The sequence below is a fragment of the Sprattus sprattus genome (assembly GCF_963457725.1).
Source record: "Sprattus sprattus genome assembly, chromosome: 10".
Classification (NCBI taxonomy): Eukaryota; Metazoa; Chordata; class Actinopteri; order Clupeiformes; family Clupeidae; genus Sprattus; species Sprattus sprattus.
In genome coordinates this window covers 32,740,200-32,760,050 of record NC_137908.1, presented here as the reverse complement: position 1 = coordinate 32,760,050, position 19,851 = coordinate 32,740,200, and the positions used below count along the sequence as shown (strand labels likewise).

Here is a 19,851-nt window from a genome sequence, read left to right as displayed (position 1 = left end):
TATTTTGGCATAGCTTGACGGAATTTGGTACACGTCTTCATCATGATACAAGCATGCTTGCATCATGCTTGGTGCCTAAAAGAGCCCGGGTGATGTAATGTTGTATTTCGAACGACTCTTGAGCGACAGTTGCTATGCCAACGCCAATACGTCACCCGGGCTCTTTTTGGACTCTACTCATAACGCGATTTACTTCAGTGCATCTCGCATTGAACTTCGCTACCTGAGACCGGCTTGCTTGTATTTGACCTGCAATAAACCAACCAAAACAACCATGTGCTTAATGTTTGACTCTGGTGGTAAAGTTGTTGATTCGCTAGTTTATTATAGTATCAAAGTAATCATCAGCTAGCTCGTGCCAGTGCACCCACAATTAAATTTGAACAAAACAGGGCATTGTTTGCCCAACATTTTACTAAAGAACAACGGGGGATTGCTAGCTTGGACATTCTAGCGGACATTGCTAACTTACAGGATACCAGCAGGTGTAGCTAAAACTTTTTAGTCGCTTAATATTGTGCCTAAACGGACACTATGTACCCCGACACTTTTTGGCTTTCAGTCAGAGAGTCTCAAGAGTTGTTCGAAAGCCATCAGCTACGTTTTAGTCGCTTAATATTGTCGCACAAAAGGAGGAATTGCTATAGCGGCGAAACCTGATGATATGTGCCTACTTACAGGAGACTTGCAGCCAATATTTAGCGGCTAAAAAGTACCTGATAGCTTTCGAACAACTCTTGAGACTCTCTGACTGATAGCTGATAGTAAGCAGGTAGGCTTGTGCCTTTGTACTAACGGACATACGGTAAGGAAATTATGACGTCAGGACACACCTTCTCCAAAACATTTGGCGTTTATTGTCTTGTGGAAGGTCATCAAGGGCGTCGTTGGTGCATGTAGGCACCCGGGCATAAGGGTAACGCTATCAGCCGACTGCTGCGCAGAACGGGCGGACAAAACTCTTCCCCGCTGCTGCTCGAGCTGGAAAAGTCACTGAGGCGGTAAGGAAGGGTGCATTTCCTTCTTCGCGGTACCTACTGCAATGGCTAGCCGATACGATTTCAAGAAACAAGGTGCCTGAACTCCGTTTTAATTAGCTCAAGTATAATATGTCAGAGCAAGTATAACGTTTTGTCTTTAAGTAATGCAAGTTGTCACTTAGGCTGTGAAGTTCTTGCTATTTTGTTTGTCAAATTCAAAACACAGCTGGCATATTCTATCCTCGCTAATGACGTAGCCGTAGACTGAGAGGTAAGCTATGATGCTGAATACTATGCTGTAGTCGGCTGAATTCATTTCTGCGAAACCGTCTGCGATGGCGCGCTTTTGTTATAGGGTATGCTTTAATATACGTTGATCATGCCTGCGCTAGGGTTAGTTGCATAATGCACATGAACACTCTGACCGCTACTCAGCCACAGAAGCTAGCAGCTTTGTCAATCACAGTGTACGAGGCATGTGATTATTAAGCATGAGTCAGCCTCAGAAGCTGATGAGTGATGTCATGCAAAAGAATGGGCAAACACCTGCAAAAGCCGGCACCTGCAAAAACTGAGCTCTGAGTTCGATGTTTTTTCTCTCCACTCTAGTACTGGCAGAAGTCATGTTTTCAAAGCGCTCAGCTCAGCTCAGTCCAGCCCAGCACAACGGAGAGGTCATCATGTCTGCATGCCTGCAACGGGAGAAGGGGTCAGCAAATGGGGCCCGAGGCAAAGAGAAGAAATGTTGTGAGTACAGCCTCTCTTTTTCCTACGCTTTGAATAGGTCTGACAATCGACAGAAATAGGCACTGGATTCACAATCAGCATGCCGCTCTTGCCAAGTGGTGCAGCCCTTGAGAAAAATGGCACCACACCTGCAAATATCATTTAATATAGTCATGTAAGTCATGTTGATATAGAGTGTAAGATTTGTTTTATCCTGTAAGGAAGAGTTGTTGGTACTAGCATCAATAGAAGAGCTAGGTTTTGTGGCTGTACTGTCCATGTTATTTTACTTCAGTGCAACTTCAAGTAAATAATCTAAGATGGCATAATTAACTCTGAGTAAATCAACTGCATAGTTCAACTTAGGCACAGACACTTACTCAAGCAGCACATGCTCAAGTATCTCTCTGGAGAAACCACCAACTCCAGATCTTTTTTCAACATTTCCTCCTTTAATAATGCTGTTTGATGTGGCAGCGTGTTTTGGTCCCCTGCTGGCAAAATATTTGAAGCCCTTCTCTCTCCTCCTCTCTGTCTCTCTCTCTCTGGCTCTCTGTCTCTGTTCTAGCATGGGCATCCTACATGACCAACTCCCCTACAGTCATAGTTATGATTGGCCTGCCAGCCAGGGGAAAAACCTACATGTCAAAGAAGCTGACCCGATACCTGAACTGGATTGGAGTGCCCACCAAGGGTGAGCAAGAGGGCAGCAACGAGTGCTTCATAAATTGAGTTTAATGAGCTGTTACGTCTGACTAGTGTGACGAGGGACCATGTAATGACATACTTACATTAATGAATCTGCTGGCGCTTTAAGCTTCAGAGGATTGAATGTCTCCATTCATTGCAGTTCTGTGTCACAAAGTAAAAAAAAAAAGTCACATTAACACTGCTGTTATTTCCGTAGCCTTGTAAAATAAATCTAATCCGTAGTGATATACAGCCGCGGAAAAAATTAAGAGACCACTTCAAAATTATCAGTTTCTCTGGTTTTACTATTTATTGGTATGAGTTAAAGTAAAGTTAACATTTTAGTTTTACTAGTGCAGTGCCCGTAGGAATTATGCATTCTGTAGTGTTAGCAGACGTAGGTGTAGGCTAGCTGTTGTTCAGTGCAGAACTGGGAGGATAACATGACGACGTGGCCCGACATAACTTACAGCGAGAATTGCGCGTATTTCGTGGACTCCATAGCAACAGATGGGAAAGCAATGTACAATCTGAAAGCCTCAGAGGCTTATCAATATAAGCTACCATTTGTAGCGGCCACTCTTGCGTTGTGATTTTGATTGGCACCCAGCCGTTTATTCATACACTCTGACAGGTTTAATGAACACAGAGCAAAGGCGATCACACACCGTATCTTCCGAATGACAGCCTCTCCCAGCCAGGGTAAATGCAGACTGAGGTTTATAATATTGCAATAATGAGAAAACAAAGTCTACACACGAATTAGGCCTACAACAGATACATCGGGACACATCTGAAAACCTCTCTCATTGCGTCAGTAGATGCATGAACGCATGGTCACTGGTCTAGGCTTACCATCAACATTGAATAGAAAGCTAACTCTTATACAAATACATCAAACTACAATATACTACTTAACATGGTAGTGAGAGTTGGTTACATGCCAGGCCCATACGCATCAGCTGGGGTAACATCTATGACAACGACTGTTCTATGACTATGACATCATTCACGTCGCGCGGGTCCGCTACATAGTGCCTCACTACAGTGCCTACCGCAAACGGTAAAGTACAAATATCTCGCAAACTATGAATTCAAAAATCTTCAAAATCAAGGATGCACAGGTTCATGACATGCGTAATCTATACGCCCTAGACAGACTTTGATGGATTACTATTCCCTGTCTGTTAGATGACTGTACAACTCTAGGCATTACTTTGAAACTTAATATAAAGAAGCTTAAAAATAAACAAAACGAAATCAATCACTGTCTTAAGATTACCTGAGCAAAAGTCTGTATCTGTTCACCAAGAAGAATTTGAATGCGGACCTCCTTATCGTATCCAACGCTATTCTGAACTTTGAGTGAAGGCAGGATAGTTTAATACTGCTAGGCGTATATTGTTTGATTGTGACGTCACTACCCATAGTGCCGACGGGACGGGAAACGATAACCCATTGTTTCCTACGGGAAACGGTAAAATACAAATATCTCGCAAACTATAAATTCAAAAATCTTCAAAATCAAGGATGCACAGGTTCATGACATGCGTAAGCTACATGCAAAATCTCATAACTAACGTAACTACCGTCAGGGAGATACGCCCTAGACAGACAGACACACAGAGATTCCTGGATTTATAGATAGATTGTTTCATTCTATAAACTACTGACAACATTTCTACCAAATTTCAAATAAGAATATTGTCATTTAGAGCATTTATTTGCAGAAAAATGACAATTAGTCAAAATAGCTAAATAAATGGAATGTTTTCAGATCTCGAATAACAAGTTCATATTCATTTTTAAACTACACAATACTAATGCTTTAACTTAGGGAGAGATCAGAATTGTCATTTTTCTGCAAATAATGCTCTAAATGACAGAATTTTTTTTTTAGAAATGTTGTCAGTAGTTTATAGAATGAAACAAAAATGTTAATTTTACTCAAACACATACCAATAAATAGTAAAACCAGAAAAATTGATATTTTTTTTTAAAATGGTCTCATATTTTTTTCCGTGGCTGTATATTCTTTATCTAACTAATTTGGGTGATACACATGGCATATCTGCAGTGGTCTTGCTGACATCAGTGTGTTCACCTTGCAGTGTTTAATTTGGGCGTGTACCGCCGAGAGGCCGTCAGAGCTTACAAGTCCTACGACTTTTTCAGGCACGACAATGAGGAGGCCATGAAAATAAGGAAGTAAGTTGTGTAACTTTCCATCATATAGAAAACACTTTTAAACAGTCAGGGAACATTCCAGAAACTGGTAGAACAAGTTGTTGAGTTCCTTCCTTTCCGTAGCTGATATGTGGCCACTTACTCCTGATTGGCAGACCGCACATGTAAGGTGGGCTCCTGGACAGAGTTTAACTCAGTCTTAAACAAACTCATCAAAGTTTGCAAGTCAACCAGTAAGCCAGCTGTGTAGAACTACACCTGAGGTTGTTACAGATGAATGATTTATAGTGTTATGTAAATGGGGTAACCAGAGCTTGGGCTACACGCCTCCTTTACATTCATACCTTGAAAAGTTCAGTTGTGGCTGTTATCCAACGGCCTCTAACAGCACAATGGTGACACCTGGTTTACCCCTCTCTGTGTTCTCCTCACACCCAGACAAAGAGCGTTCCTTGTGCACTCTATTAAAGGCTTCCATAATGAACCATTCCCACAGGAAGGATCATTTCTTTTCAGAATGTGAGGTGGTAATGTGTTTTTTTAGAGCTGAAAATGACGATGGGTCTGATCGCAGTTCGAAACCTCAAAAAGATTCAACAAAGAATTCTTCTATGCAGATAAACCTACGGACGTCTGTAGGTTCTAGATTGTTCCTTTTGTTTAGGTGCGGGGGAAATCAGTTCTCCACAGATGTTGGTCAGATTATGTGTGCTGGACAAAATGTTTCTGTTTGATATGCCATTCTCCACTGAGGCAGTGTGGTGGCTCTGTGCGCGAGGTGTCAGGTTTCAGACGGTCAGCCTCTCTGCTGCTGTCGCTGCTGTCTCTGCTGGGCTTCTCCTGTTTGCTGTGCTGCTAATGTCTAGCGTGCTGTCGCTGTCCCAGACCTGCTGGTGTTCCCGATACTGTGACCGCCTATTAACACGCACACCTGCTGCACAGCCTATGCAGTCAGACGTCAGTCAGTCTTCTCCCTGAGCAGAGTGAAACTGTTGGTTTGGGCAGTATTAGTGTCTTGGCTAATTATGTGACATCTGTGCCATTTGAGTCAAAATCGGCCCAGTATTTCGTATTGTATATCCTAAAGCGGTCTGCCTGATTTCCTTGCAGGGCAAAAAGTTGATTGTCATTTTGCTTGATGCCAAAGGGATTAGGAAAAACTGGACCACCCTGTACCACATTACAGCCACGCTCACCCTGATTGCATTAGAAGAAGCTATTTACTGCACATTTACCAGTATTGCTTGAAGTATTGAACTCTTACAGCTTTCAGAACGTCACAGTTTAAAGGGTACGGCTGGTTTGTAAAGGCAAAGAATATTCCAAGCCCTGTACTGACCTAAATACACAAGCTGCTGCTGTCACTCCCATGAACAAACTCATGAAGGTTGCACCATTTTTATCCACTCCTCTCTTAACTTCTTTCTGATTCACGGTTGAGGTAGCTTGAACAAAGCCCCACAAACGTTGAAAAAGCGCTGTTAACGTGAACCGACCTTCAAAGTCAAACAATGACTGTATTTCATTGGATTTAAATGCATTTTTTGTCTCTCCCGTAGACAGTGTGCACTGGTGGCATTGCAAGATGTGAAGGCGTACTTCATCGAGGAGGGAGGACAGATTGCTGTAAGGCCCTATCTTAGATGGCTCTAATATGTGTTTACTGTTACTGTTATGAGATTGAGATGTTGATGTTTTCGTCCCTCTGCTCTATGTAGTAGAAGAGTCCGTGTCTAATATGGAGTGAAAAGCTGTGGGTGTATTGAGCATTCTCCCCAGTGCTCTATTGTGATTATACTGATGAGAGGATTCAGATGGCACATGAGCCATGAGTCAACACTGCTATAGGGTTGTGATTGTGAGGATTCAGAGAGGTTTTGGGTGATTATTGACACTGGCTGCCATCTTTTATGCAGGTGTTTGACGCAACCAACACAACGAGGGAGAGGCGAGACCTCATCCTGAGCTTTGCAGGAGAGAATGCGTATAAGGTACGGTACAGATATTTACAGCATTGTTGATTTAATGATTGATGTAATGTTGCATGTAATAACAGAATCTTCCTGTTTCCAGGTCTTCTTTGTGGAGTCTGTGTGTGATGACCCAGAAGTCATTGCTGCTAATATTTTGGTAAGTCCTGTTTTTAGAATCGATTTTTAGAATGGTGTGTTCGTGTACATACTTTTATCTCTTTGTGACAAAAAAAATGTGTTCTGTTTTCTGCTATCCTTTTCTCGTATAGGAAGTGAAGGTCTCAAGTCCAGACTACCCTGAGAGCCACAGGGAGAGGGTGATGGATGACTTCCTTAAGCGGATTGAATGCTACAAAGTGACATATCAGCCTCTGGATCCTGATGAATCCGATAAGTAAGATTTTCTATTGAGCGATATTTTGTAGTTTATCATCTGATACCATTAGATTATCATCTCATTGCATTACTCTGGGGATTCAGCTTGTTTTGCATCTTCTTCTGCGAGAGCCGTGCAAGTTTATGCAATTTGGTGGACTAGTTTGTAATATTTAATGTATCAATTCTGTTTTTATCTTATTTGCTATTATTAAGTTCTAGTTGTCCATCTATGCCGTGTCACCTGCATTGTCTCTGTAGAGATCTATCCTTCATCAAGGTGATGAACGTGGGTCGCCAGTTTCTGGTGAACCGTGTGCAGGACTACATCCAGAGTAAGATCGTATACTACCTCATGAACATCCATGTGCACTCCCACTCAATCTACCTGTGCCGGCATGGCGAGACCGACCACAACATCCAGGGCCGCATCGGAGGCGACTCCGAACTCTCCTCGCGAGGGAAGCAGGTGCGCTGTGTGTTTTACTTCCAGGTATTTTAAGCCCTTGTTCTGGCTGAACCCTCATGCTTGTAGAAAAACAGATTGTAATCACAATTCCGTGAATTACAGACGCCACTCTGTGTGACCCTCATGTGTACCCATAGTGATTACACCCCGCCTTCTTCATCATGGCTTATGTCTTTTTTTGTATCTTATGGTGTGGGGGGTACTCTTTTGCCTTGTTGTAGTTTTCCCATGCTTTGCGCAACTTCATTGAAGAGCACAAGCTGTCGGACTTGAAGGTGTGGACCAGCCAGCTGAGGCGGACTATCCAGACTGCAGAGGAGCTAGGGGTGCCCTACGAGCAGTGGAAGATCCTCAATGAGATAGACGCTGTTAGTACTCACTCTCCTCTCCTCCTTTCATCCAGGTGGACTGGAGAACTGTGAAGGGATGAATCATTAAACTTCAGCCCTCTGTAATCTGAAATTACATAACCTGTTGTTGCCAGTATCATGGTATTGTCAAGGTGCAGGAGATGCAGTGTCATTCACATTTCTAAGTCAATACTTGGTCATAGTATAGTATTTGGCTCATTCCCACAGTATTTGTCATTTAGCAGATTTAAAAGGAAAAACACTTAAAGTGCCGTTAAAAGCACACATTATGCCTGTCCTCTCACGTATTTAGGTCCTGACTCGAGGACTTTAGCCAATGTTTGATGTCCAGAGAGAATCTATTTGAAATGAGCAAAGTATAAATATTCAATAGCCATTCCTTGTTAACTCACTGTTACTGTGTGTGTGTGTGTGTGTGTGTGTGTGTGTTTGTGCTGTAGGGTGTGTGTGAGGAGATGACTTATGAAATGATCCAGAACACATTCCCTGAAGAGTTTGCTTTGAGAGACCAGGACAAGTACCACTACCGGTATCCCGGGGGAGAGGTACAATTGCAGCAAGTCCCCTTATTACTCTCAGGCACAGCACTTTTCACCACAGATAATTCAAGTATTGTGTTTCCTGTAGTCTTATCAGGACCTGGTGCAGCGTCTGGAGCCGGTCATCATGGAGCTGGAGCGGCAGGGCAATGTGCTGGCTATCTGCCACCAGGCCGTCATGCGCTGCCTCCTGGCATACTTTTTGGACAAAAGTGCAGGTGAGGTACAGCTACAGTCACGCTAGCGATGTTTGCCACTTTGGCCATAAAAATCATTGTCTTTATTAATAGCCGTGGTGGAATGATCAGTATGTGCACTGAAACCTGATTGATTTCTGAGAGTTAAATAAGTATTGCGTTTTATCAGTGCTTACATTACAACACATTGTTTTTGTTCCATGTTGAAGGGAAGTCTCAAAATAGATTTTTGCGTTTGTTTTGTGCATAGATGACCTGCCCTACTTGAAATGTCCACTTCATACAGTTCTGAAACTGACACCAGTGGCTTACGGTAAGATCTGTTAACATGCATTTGTTTTACCTTTGAACTACCTCTTTCATCAGTATGATTTCATACAAATCATCATCACATCTCCCAAAACATACGAGCTGAATATTTAATGAAAAGATTTGATTCCAGTATGAGTGGATTGTGATGATGATGTATCCCATCATCCAGGTTGCAAAGTCGAGACGTTTTACCTTAACGTGGAGGCCGTGAGCACTCACCGTGACCGCCCCCTAGTAAGTCATCTTCAGCGCCTTCCCACTCACGCCTGCCAGTGCAACACATTCAGCATGCCATCTCTATCTCAGTGCACCTGACCTGTTAGCATAGCATAGCACTGCATGTCAGCAAGGGTGACCAAACACACAGCCACCACATAGCTACAGCATGCAGTAGGGCTTAGTATCAGTTCGAGACGACTGTTTAGCATTTTACTATCTTTACTTGCATAAACTTGCCTGAAAGGAGCATATATCTTCACCTCCATGCCATGAATGCCACTTTAATCACTGGCTGAAAGGGACATGGATACATGATAAAGCTGTGCTAGTTATGGGGCCCTTTATTATTCAAACAGTCGTTCATTCTGTTTGACTGACCGTCGTGTGGTTCATTACAAATGGTTCCCTGTGGTCAAGATCGTCTACATTCCATCTTCTCATGGTTGACAATCATCGTGTAGAGTGGATTATTCTGTGCTGGTATTTAAAGATGTGTCCGACTGGCTGTTCCTCTCCTCAGTCTAAAGGTTGTGCTTGTCTCCCGTTGTGTCTTGGAAAGAGTTGCGATCTTGTGAATGATGAATCCTTTACTTAGAGAGATGATTGTGTGAGTTTAATTTAGTTTTTTGAGATTGGGTGGGGGAGAGGTCTGTAATTCTTCCTGTAACTCTCCCGGTGGTCTTTCCCATCTTCAACCAGGGTAAAGTGCGAAGAGACACCGCTCCCATCCTGCTCCGTCGGAATAGTTTCACCCCTCTTTCCAGTCACGACCAGGTCAAACGCCCCCGGCTCTACAGTGCAGGCAACCGGCCCTGGCCGCCCCTTGGCCCCTCCCCCTCTGCCATGCAGTTCCCTGAGATGCCAGAGGGGGAGATGATGCACCAGCAAAGCCAAGTTAGTGTTCGAATCCTTGGACGACACTCTCCTTGAAGTCCATGCAGAGCTGTTGTGAAAAACCTGTCACCTTCTAACCCCTGTGCCAGTGCCTCCTTCGAAATAAATCAATCCTTTCCCACAGGCTCCACTTAACAATCCCTGTGTCTCTGTCATCCAGTGGAGTTAACCATGTCTCTGATTGGCATGCCTTGAAATACTCTCCATTGGGCTTTTGTTTCCCCCTGGACTTCCTCTCATCCTAGCTAATTGCTTGGCTTCCTGTCCCTCAGTATCTGGGTCACACTGTCTGCATGTCCGTTTTTGCTTGGCCTGTTCCATAGCTCGATATGTGCTATGGTGTGATGTGGTTGCTATGTTTTTTTTTTTTTTTGGCTTTTGATACCTGATAGGCATCAATCAATCAAACATCAATCAAGTAATCCATCAGACGTAGACTATGCTGATGTTATTCACAAATATGATCAGACAACATGTGATATCTCCCTCAACATCAAGCTGGGAAAAAACAGTTAGTGCTGTAGCTCCTTGTTCTTCCAATTAACATAAGCTAGCTGCAGTCCTCTTAAAGATCATGTGGAAGAACCGTTATCTAGTTCATAGTGATAATGATTATTTCTGCCCAAACAATGTACACAGGTCTGTAAACACTACCGTTTACTGAATGTGGATTATTCTAAAATTACACCTAGTATTACCTCAGGCTTACGTTGCATAGTAGAGCCTGTTTGTTTGCTTGGCATAGTCAGTGCCGTGCTTCATCGCATGTCTCCATTTCTATCTCTCCTTTCTTGGTTTGTTTTTCTCCCTCTCCTTTTCATCTTCACAGCCTCGGGTAGGAAACAGCTGTCTGTGAGTATTCTTTGAGACTTCCGCTGTGTTTCTCTCACTTCCCTTTCTTCTTCTTTTGTCTTCTTTCTTGGCCTGTTGTGTTGTTTCACCCCATCACATTGGGGGCAGTTTCACACAAATTGAACTCTAACTTAACACTATTTGTTTTTGCTCTGCATTATACTAGTCAGGTAGTTGATGAGTAGCTTGTAGTCCTAACCACTTGTTCTTTAGTTCACCCATCAAACATAAACATAGAAGAAAATCGTGTCATCAGACTACTGCTGTTGCATCTAGAGTATATGTTTCCAGCCATGTTACACATTACAATTTGTGTTGTTTTGATGGGTTTAAAAGTGAGGAACAAACCTTTTGCATAGATACTTTTTTGCAACCACTGGCAGAGGTATTTCCATGAATTGCTACGGAAATACATTTTATTTGATTTTATTTATGGCTCAATGTTTTTAACGGCTTGATTTCCTTTACCATGCGTGTAGTGCACCATATACAGTACATACAGTACATTAGTGGATTCAAGCAAATACACTACAAATACAATACAAAATACAATTTTTTTATTGACATTATATGCTGTTTTATTCAATGTGTCTGTGTGGACCCACTGGTGATCTGATTGAATTTTTTCTAATGTGTTGTTTGATTTTGCCATCTGTAGTGAAAGGATTTGTGTTGTGACTAAAAGAGCCAAAAGCCACTTTCTTAGAGTAATGGTTTGTCAACATGAGCCATGATATCCTTTCAGCATTTGCACCAGAGGGTGCATCATGGATTCTGATCCTAGCAGCATTGCAAATTATGCTGCACTCCTCTCCCTGTACAACAATATTTATACATTGAGATTTGGTTGGTGTTTTTGTTACAGTTACATAATTAATTGAAATGTATCCAGTTATCACAGTCCAGCATTAGAATCTCAGGATATTAGGTACAGAACAGTCACAGTCCCAGTTTGCCTTTGCCATTTCAGTTTCTTTCTCTCTTTCTCAAGGAACCCCTATGTGAAGGAAACGACTCTGACTCATCCGACGAAGCTAATGACTGTGTCCGCTTCTGAGTAGACCAGACTGAGGACACACACTCCACTCCACTCCACCCAGCCTCCATGATGCCTACTGACCCATTACCAATGGACGGCTACCTGTGGGTTCCCCCCTCTGCACCTCCCGTCTCTTTCTGTGTCCGTGGCCCTTTATGTAACATATGTATTAGATATATATATACATATTACATATGTATTACACACATATATATATATATATATTACACCATACATATTGTTCTATATTACCAACCAGCATGTCAAACCTTCACAAATAGACAGGTGAAAGGTCCTATGCATGTGGCCTCTTCATGGGCCCTGTACCCCTTCCAAACATAATGGTTTCAGTAGTCATGTGTTATCATCTGGATGCCTTATAGCCTTTGACTACGCACAAGATACATTAGTTGTCACTGAACTGAATGTTGGACAAAGCCAAGGTAACTGTTGATGTGCTATTTCAGCAACATTGTTCTGTCTGTGAATTCAGGTCTGGGTTCAGTCAGTCTTAAGTGTCTGTTATTAGACTTACACCAGTGAGCTGACTGAAGCTCTTATTCAGTTTGTGCCCAGTTTATGGGCTTTGTGTGAACCTAGATCTGTGGAATGGTGTATACCAAACCCTGTGTTGTGGGAACACTAGAACCTGAAACTGCCCTGGAGTGATTGTAGGATTAATTAGGAACAATTGGATGGATGGTTATGGTAATATCTGATAATAAGACAATACAGAATTGTCTCACAAGCTAAGTAAAGACACCAAAAATTCCTAATGTAAATGCATCAATCTGCTATATTTTAAAATGTATTTGTGTACCATAGCTAATAGCAGCATTGCAAGGAGGTCTTGAGGTGTTATTGTGGGACTGCTGTACAGGTCTGTGTCCATTCAGGGGCAGTGCAGCATTACTAATCTAGATACACTTGTACCTCAAAGGAAAGGATGAGTCGGGTTACAGAGTATTATAGAAGATTAACTGACATTTAATTTCGGTCACTAAAAGTAGTAGTCAGTAAATTAAGAATTTAGCAGTAAGAAAGGCTGATGAAGGGACCAAATACCAATGTCATGTGGTTTTCCCTGTCAACCTTGTCAAGATACCATTCAAATGACATTGGGTGAATACCGATAATTTGCTGAATGATTGTCTGAGGATTTGTCTTTACAAGTTCTCTTCAGATTATTTAAAAAGGGGGACATGAAAGATGGGAACAGCTAATGAAATGTGACATGCTATGAATAAAACGCGTTATGCAGACTGAAAACTAAACAAAAAAAACAAATAGTGTCGTTAACACTGGAGGTGACAGGCCAGTTTGATGTTAGTTGAAGGGTTAGTCCCCCTAGTGGTAAAATTACACAAAAGGTGTGCATTCTTAGGGCAGGGATGCATACAGGTTCAACATTTGGTCTCAGTACACCCAAGTGTCACCCAGGTATGTCCTCACTGTGTGCCACATTTGTGCACATTTGTTATTGTGCCTTTCACAGATCTTTCGTCAGAAGTTGCATATTATGTACACCAGATCTCAGTGGTCTCGGAGGACATCATTGAAGACGATTTGACAGAAAATGTAATACACTGTATGAATTAAACTCGGCCTGGGGTATTTCGCCCCTATTTCATTATACATTATGAAATGGGCTGTAATGCAATTTAACAACATGGAAGTCATGAAAAACGCTTATGTACATAGCCTGAAAGAAAAACTCTTGGTTTCCTCAGTTGAAATCATCAAATAACACAGTATAGGTGGGGAATTAAATTCTAAAGAATGTTCTTGTCAGTCGTTTGGGGAGATTTTCTCTAAATGTTTTTTGTAATACCAGTGAGCCCTTTGATATTTGAGCCTACCAGCAAAAGCTATATTAGATATGTAGATGTATATTTATAGAAATATGCCTTCTTGGTGTGGCAACGAAACTGATACGACACAATACAATATGTGACAGGTATTAATGTTCATGATCATATGAATTTCGGAAGTATGAATTTGAACTGTTGGTCGATTATGAACACTGTACAATGCTGCTGTAAATGTGAGATTTGTGATGCACAGCTCTTGTCTGTTCAGAACAAATACAGTTTTGCTTTTTAATTGGTTTTGATTTACTGTTGGAACCATCTTGAAAGAACTTTGATGTAAACATGTCATTGATATCAGGGGATGTTGTATGAAATGTGATTTTTGTTGTTAAGCTGTGTTTATGGAGGAGATACAGCAAGTAATGTGTCCACCTTGTAACTGAATGCTTCTTTTTGTCTGAGACACTTTAAGTGTTCAACAACACCTCAGCTGAATTGTGTTCTAAGGTGCCATTGAAGTTTCACAAATCACCCTTGTTTATTGTATTGTGGAACTGTTGCTGTGCTACTTTTGAATGTTAAGAGTGAAGCATTCAGACTGTCAGGCTGATAACCGAAATGTCTTACTGTGTTATTAAATGCAAAAGGTCATCATCTGCTGTAATATCAACACTTAAGTCATGTTTTCTCTTCATTTACTTTTGTGCTGCCTAGGGCAGTATGTAGAATCACATGTATGGCTGTAATAATACAAAATATAATCAATGTATTAAAAATTCTTCATGCCATTGCATGATACGTGATCTATATCGTGTTGCGGTGTAATAGGTACATTTTTGTAACTATAAGATCACCATCCTGATCTTGACGGTGTCATTTACGTCACATTGTGTTCTTTGATGACGACGTAGACGCATGTGGGTTGTCAGTGAAGTGTTGTCGGAGAAGAGAAGAGTGGTAAGAGGAACACAACTTTCCACACAGAGGCCTAAAATTATTGTTTAATGTTTTCTATGATCAATTGAAGTGGTAGATTGACAGTATTTTGTGATGCTAACGTTACATTACAACTTATCACAACCACGTTAATGTAGATAGCTGTTTGGCTAGTTGGCCACAATTCAGCAAGCGAACGCTAGCCTGATAGCTAAGCTAACTAGTTGTCATGTATTTGGTAATGAAGGGGTAAATGTGGATACTTACAAAAACACAACCCCTCGCTTGCTAACACAATTCTTAGTTTGCCAGATATCTAGGGTTCGAGTGTGAATTGCTTTGGCAAGGCTGACAGCCCGCTAACTAACGTTAGCAGGTTTTTTTTAGCTTTTCAAAGCAATGCAAGCCCAGCTTTTCTTTTGTGTCTTTGATCATGGGCTTGAATGGCGCATTGTCAGTTGAGATTAATCACAGTCATATCGTTTGCTATGTACATAAAAAGAAGAGGTGAAAATAAACGACACCTAGCCAGAAATTAGATAATGTAATATAACTTAAGTGTAAACAGTATTTGGATTCAACTTCCATGCTCTAGCTGAACTAGCATTTTTAGCCAGTAAAAGGAGAGCTAGTCGGCTAGCCAGCCTCTGTTTGTTTTGTCCCTGAACTAGCATTTTTAGCCAGTAAAAGGAATGCTAGGTGGCTAACGAGCCTATGTTTTTTGTTTTGTCCGTGATGGATTATTGGTCTTCAGATAGCGTTATGGTTAAGGCAATATATGGTATATAGGCATATATGTTTTTGTCTTCGAAAGACAGATTTCGAGGAAGGACTTGCTACAGTTACAGTAGTGGCTAGTTACTGTGAGACTTTTACCTCACCCTGCCTGATGTTTTTAATTTTAATTCTGAATTTGCCTCTTACTGCCTTGGAGTTCAGTTATCTGGACTGTCAGCTTTGTCTACATCCACAAAAGCTTCACGACTAGGTCTCTCCACTTGTCAATGTGCTTGTAATGGAGTTATTTACATTGATTGCTGTTCCAATGCACACAAGTCATCTGAGTTGGGGGTGCCTGTCATTTTATTGTTGGCCATTTTCATTTGGTCCAGATTTGAAGGAGACCAGGATGCTGCGTCTGCGTTGCAAAGCCAAAAACGGCACCCATCTGATGCAGGGCCTCACTCATCAATCATGCGTCCAGGAGCTGAAAGACAAGGTGAAGGAGTTGACTGGGATCTCGTGTGATGTCCAGAAAATTATGGTGGGCTACCCTCCCTCCAGCCTTGACTTTCGCAACGGAGACGCCACCCTCAAAGACTACCCGATCAAATCAGGTGCAAGTCTTCAATTGTAGAATCTGTTTGTTTTGATTATTTGACACCTGACATTTTATATTCAAGTCAACAGGCCAACCAACTGTTACTATTGGGGAATACATGAAGTATAAATTATTTCAGTGAATTGAGTGAAACCTCCAACGTGTCTTATGGCAATGTTGCTTTTCTGTGGTCACCAGGTGACACGCTCATTGTAGAGGAGGAGAAGAACAAGCCTAAGCCCCAGACACCCGCGGCTCCCAATAACACTCCCAAGGTGCCCTCCCTGGACTACACCGTGCTGACGCTGGAGCGCCGAGTGGTTCCTGCAGACAACTCCTGCCTGTTTACCAGTGTGCACTACGTGGTGGAGGGGGGCGTGTATGACCCGGCGTGCGCCCCCGAGATGCGCAGCCTCATAGCCCAGATCGTTGCCAGCGACCCGACGGCCTACTCGGAGGCCGTGCTGGGCAAGACCAACGAGGAGTACTGCGCCTGGATCCGGCGTGAGGACACGTGGGGCGGCGCCATCGAGGTGTCCATCCTGTCCAAGTTCTACCAGTGCGAGATCTGCGTGGTAGACACGCAGACGGTGCGCGTGGACCGCTTCGGCGAGGACGCCGGCTACCATAAGCGCGTGCTGCTCATCTACGACGGCATCCACTACGACCCACTCCAGAAGGTGGTCACTGGCTCGGACGCGCCGCCCCAGACGGTGTTCCCCACAGTGGATGATGTGACGCTAGCCCAGGCCCTGGAGCTGGCGGACGAGGCACGGCGGAAGCGGCAGTTCACAGACGTCAACCGCTTTGCGCTGCGCTGCATAGTGTGCCAAATGGGCCTGGTGGGACAGAAGGAGGCGCGACAACACGCCAAGGATACCGGGCACACCAACTTTGGGGAGGTGTGAGGGTAAAAGGAGCGAGAAAAAGGGCATGGTCTTCTGATCTTACCGCCCAGCCCTCCCCCTTTTAAACCTCACTCCCTTTACCTTCACATCTACCAATACCCCTTTCTGCCCACCTTTGTGCTCACATAAGCTCCCCCACTAAAGAACACTTATCTCAGACCCCACCGCACCCACCCCAGCTACCTGTCCCAGTGTGTGCAGTCCTCTACCTCACATTGCCCAGCAAAGCCAAGAGACGCTCCCTCAATCACACTGTCTGGTCCCACCACATCAGTATTAAAACCAGTCAACCTTCTCCTGAGGTGAAAGACTGCAGTTCAAATGTCCCTGTGGTGTTTTTAGTTTTGGAAATCAGCTCAGTATTGTAAGCTTACACACACACGCAAACACATAATGTCGGACCATCTATTGGTTCAATCATGTAGGCTGATGGAGAGAGGAGGTTTCTGTTGAAACCAAAACAAACACACTTACATGTACGCACAGCTTTCATTCTTACACAGAAGGCCTTTATCGAAGCATCTCACTACACTGCTGTGATACTACTGCAAAAGCCCTTGTGGCTTTCTTGTGTGTGTGTGTGTGTGTGTGTGTGTGTGTGTGTGTGTGTGTGTGTGTGTGTGTGTGTGTGTGTGTGTGTGTGTGTGTGTGTGTGTGTGTGTGTGTGTGTGTGTGTGTGTGTGCACGCGTGTGAGAGTGAGTTTTTTTTGTCATGTCTTGGACTCTCAATAGCCTACTTGACACCCAGGTTGGAAGCTCAACATAAGTTCTCAGTATCTGATGATAAACTGATTGCTATTACTTGAAAAATAAAACAAAAAAATAGTCACTGAAGATCAAAAAGAAACTGAGAATTTAGTGAGTAAGATGGACAATTACTAGCTTTACGTGGCATCGTTTGTTTTCTAATGAAAGAACTTCTAGAAATTAGATTCTTTTTATGTTTACTGGACCAGGGAACATTAATGAATTCACTATTTTCTTTGATGCAGACCACCAAGGATGGCAATGGTGCTACAAGTTAAAGTTCTCTAAAGTCTAATTTTATTAATGTTTGTTTATTTTTTTTGGTAATTGTTTATGTTTGGGCTTGACCATGAGACGGGAGCCAGTGAGTGGTGATGGGCTTTCTGTGTATTGTGACGTTTTTTTTTTTTTTTTTCAGTTAACCAAATTTTTTTCTTGCAAAACCTTTTTCAAGCTTGGATGAAATAATTGTTTTAGGTCATGATTTTAAATCAGGGGAGTATAAAGAGTGATGTGGTTTGAGTGGTGTATTTTGAAATTGATATACATCCTTTAAAATGTAGGCTAAAGCTGTTGACTGATCTCAAATGTAAATGTACACACAATGAATACATTTGTCAGTCAGAGTGTTCTGTCCTTTGTTATGTTCACCTAGGAACTTTTTATCTGCCCCAATATATGTGTTGAATGGTGTTGATGTGTCAAAGTCAGTGTAGTTGTGTGCGAAAGAATGCCCCATGACGTCGTCAAGTCTAGAGTCCCAATAGTGCACACAACAGTGCGTTTAGTGAGTTTGCGCAAATTTGTAGGTAAAGGGTTTAGCGCTCTCTGACGGCTGCCAGGGACCGAGTAGTCTGTTGTAAGCTATGTATGGTAACTACATTCCTCTCGATCAAAAACAGCGACCTCTAATAATGACCTCCGTAATGAATCGTTTAAATAGGATTACCACTTTAGATTCACTTGGATTAGACAAACTGTTATTTTAGGTAACCTTTGCCACTAATTCCTTGATTAGAGTGGCCTGTATTACATGCGTGATGTGTTTATTAATACCGTAGTGCGTTCCACCCAGTTACATCAATAAAGCTTTTAATCAAATAAAAAAACATTGATAAAACAGATGCATTAGGCTGTATCTAACAACTTTGAGATGATGGGCTATACCACCTGATAATAGCCTACTTGATTTCTTACCTATACATGCTCTTAGCTGTGAGACTCAAGAAACAGTGGGGTAGATTAGGCCTACTGCTCTTTGGATACGGTCCTGTTCCATTCATAGTCTCTACATTATATTTGCATTTCTGTCAGCTGGGCGGGATAGCGCAGGCTGACACCCGCGGGAATGCCGAAATGCTCTCCTACTGACTGATTGGTTGCTTGCGGTATTAAGAGGAAGGTGATTGGTTGGCGTCTCACACACGCTCTCTAAACGCCTGTTTACACTCTTCATATTAATCCAACAAATTCCCGATGACCACAGTTGAGACACGAAGAGGTCTGTTACCCCAAGCAAGTACATTTGGATAGGACTCTTAATTCATAAAGAGCATCAGAGAAAAGGTAATCTCATTCTTCAACGACTTGTCCAGTAGCCTATATATTAGTGTAACCTTGGCTAACCTTTGTTTTTGTGTTTTTCTATTTTAAATCAAGTAGTCATTTCAGTGTTAATGCCTATAGATAACATGTTGTATGTGCATGTTTTCTCTTCCTTTGTCGGCAATTCACGCATGACTGATACCAACAGGCTAAATTACACATTGGCTGGGTTTCCATCCAACTTTTTGATCATTTTGAACATTCGAATAGGAACTCCTGAGTGGAAAAGCGAGTTCGCATAAAATATTTAAAATCGATTCCCTAAAGGGGGTGGATTAACTCCCGATTCGGATAGGCAATGCGACTAAGGTTGTTGGAAAGGTTTTGTTCTTCGTTTGATGCAAGTTGCACTAACAAGCTTATAGTTTTCATTCCACAGCTGTTAACAATTTATCCATTGATAAGGATAGTAGCCTATGCCCATTTTATATGGAAAGCCAAAAATGACATAATTAAAAATAAATACATATGTAAAAATGTGAGTCATAAATAAATAAAATGACTAAAAATGCACCACAGAAAAGCATTAGAAAAAATATATCATGCAGTTATGTGAATTGAAATGGAAAATGAGTCCTTTTTATTTACTGTTACATTTATTTACGCTTACATTAATTCCCAAATTAATTTCTTCCTCCTTTTATTTTTCTATTTATTTACACATTTTTTTTACCGTACTATTTCCCTTACCGTATTTATC

The 19,851-nt window shown here is 42.1% G+C and overlaps 2 protein-coding genes across 4 annotated transcripts; both read left to right on the top strand.

Annotated features, from left to right (window-relative positions):
- Window positions 1-920: 920 nt before the first annotated feature.
- pfkfb2b (6-phosphofructo-2-kinase/fructose-2,6-biphosphatase 2b) lies at window positions 921-15,814 on the top strand (the record flags this gene model as incomplete). 3 transcript variants are annotated; one of them, XR_013968802.1, is made up of 17 exons in its annotated part: window positions 921-1,001; window positions 1,590-1,727; window positions 2,275-2,400; window positions 4,508-4,604; window positions 6,143-6,209; window positions 6,500-6,574; window positions 6,657-6,713; window positions 6,826-6,950; window positions 7,193-7,400; window positions 7,622-7,768; window positions 8,212-8,316; window positions 8,399-8,528; window positions 8,758-8,820; window positions 8,989-9,053; window positions 9,738-9,932; window positions 11,776-11,927; window positions 15,683-15,814. XR_013968802.1 is itself a non-coding variant. In XM_080846406.1 (17 exons), exons 2-17 carry the CDS (start codon window positions 1,604-1,606, stop codon window positions 11,843-11,845), a joined length of 1,677 nt encoding a protein of 558 aa, XP_080702532.1. In that variant the 5' UTR covers window positions 921-1,001; window positions 1,590-1,603. The 3 variants fall into 3 exon arrangements, 1 of the variants encoding a protein (XP_080702532.1); XM_080846406.1 differs by lacking the exon at window positions 15,683-15,814 and adding an exon at window positions 10,762-10,784 and having other exon boundaries at window positions 11,776-11,845; XR_013968803.1 differs by lacking the exon at window positions 921-1,001 and adding an exon at window positions 1,112-1,251.
- On the top strand, window positions 14,547-18,168 carry yod1 (YOD1 deubiquitinase). The gene is made up of 3 exons (XM_080846407.1): window positions 14,547-14,591; window positions 15,683-15,907; window positions 16,090-18,168. The coding sequence occupies exons 2-3, from the start codon at window positions 15,700-15,702 to the stop codon at window positions 16,797-16,799; spliced, it is 918 nt and encodes a 305-aa protein (XP_080702533.1). The 5' UTR covers window positions 14,547-14,591; window positions 15,683-15,699; the 3' UTR covers window positions 16,800-18,168.
- Window positions 18,169-19,851: the final 1,683 nt, after the last annotated feature.

Coding starts and splice junctions, on each gene's coding strand:
- yod1 (XM_080846407.1), top strand. CDS start 15,700: ATGCTGCGTCTGCGTTGCAAAGCCAAAAACGGCACCCATCTGATGCAG. Junction 15,908..16,089: donor AGACTACCCGATCAAATCAG/GTGCAAGTCTTC, acceptor TGTGGTCACCAG/GTGACACGCTCATTGTAGAG.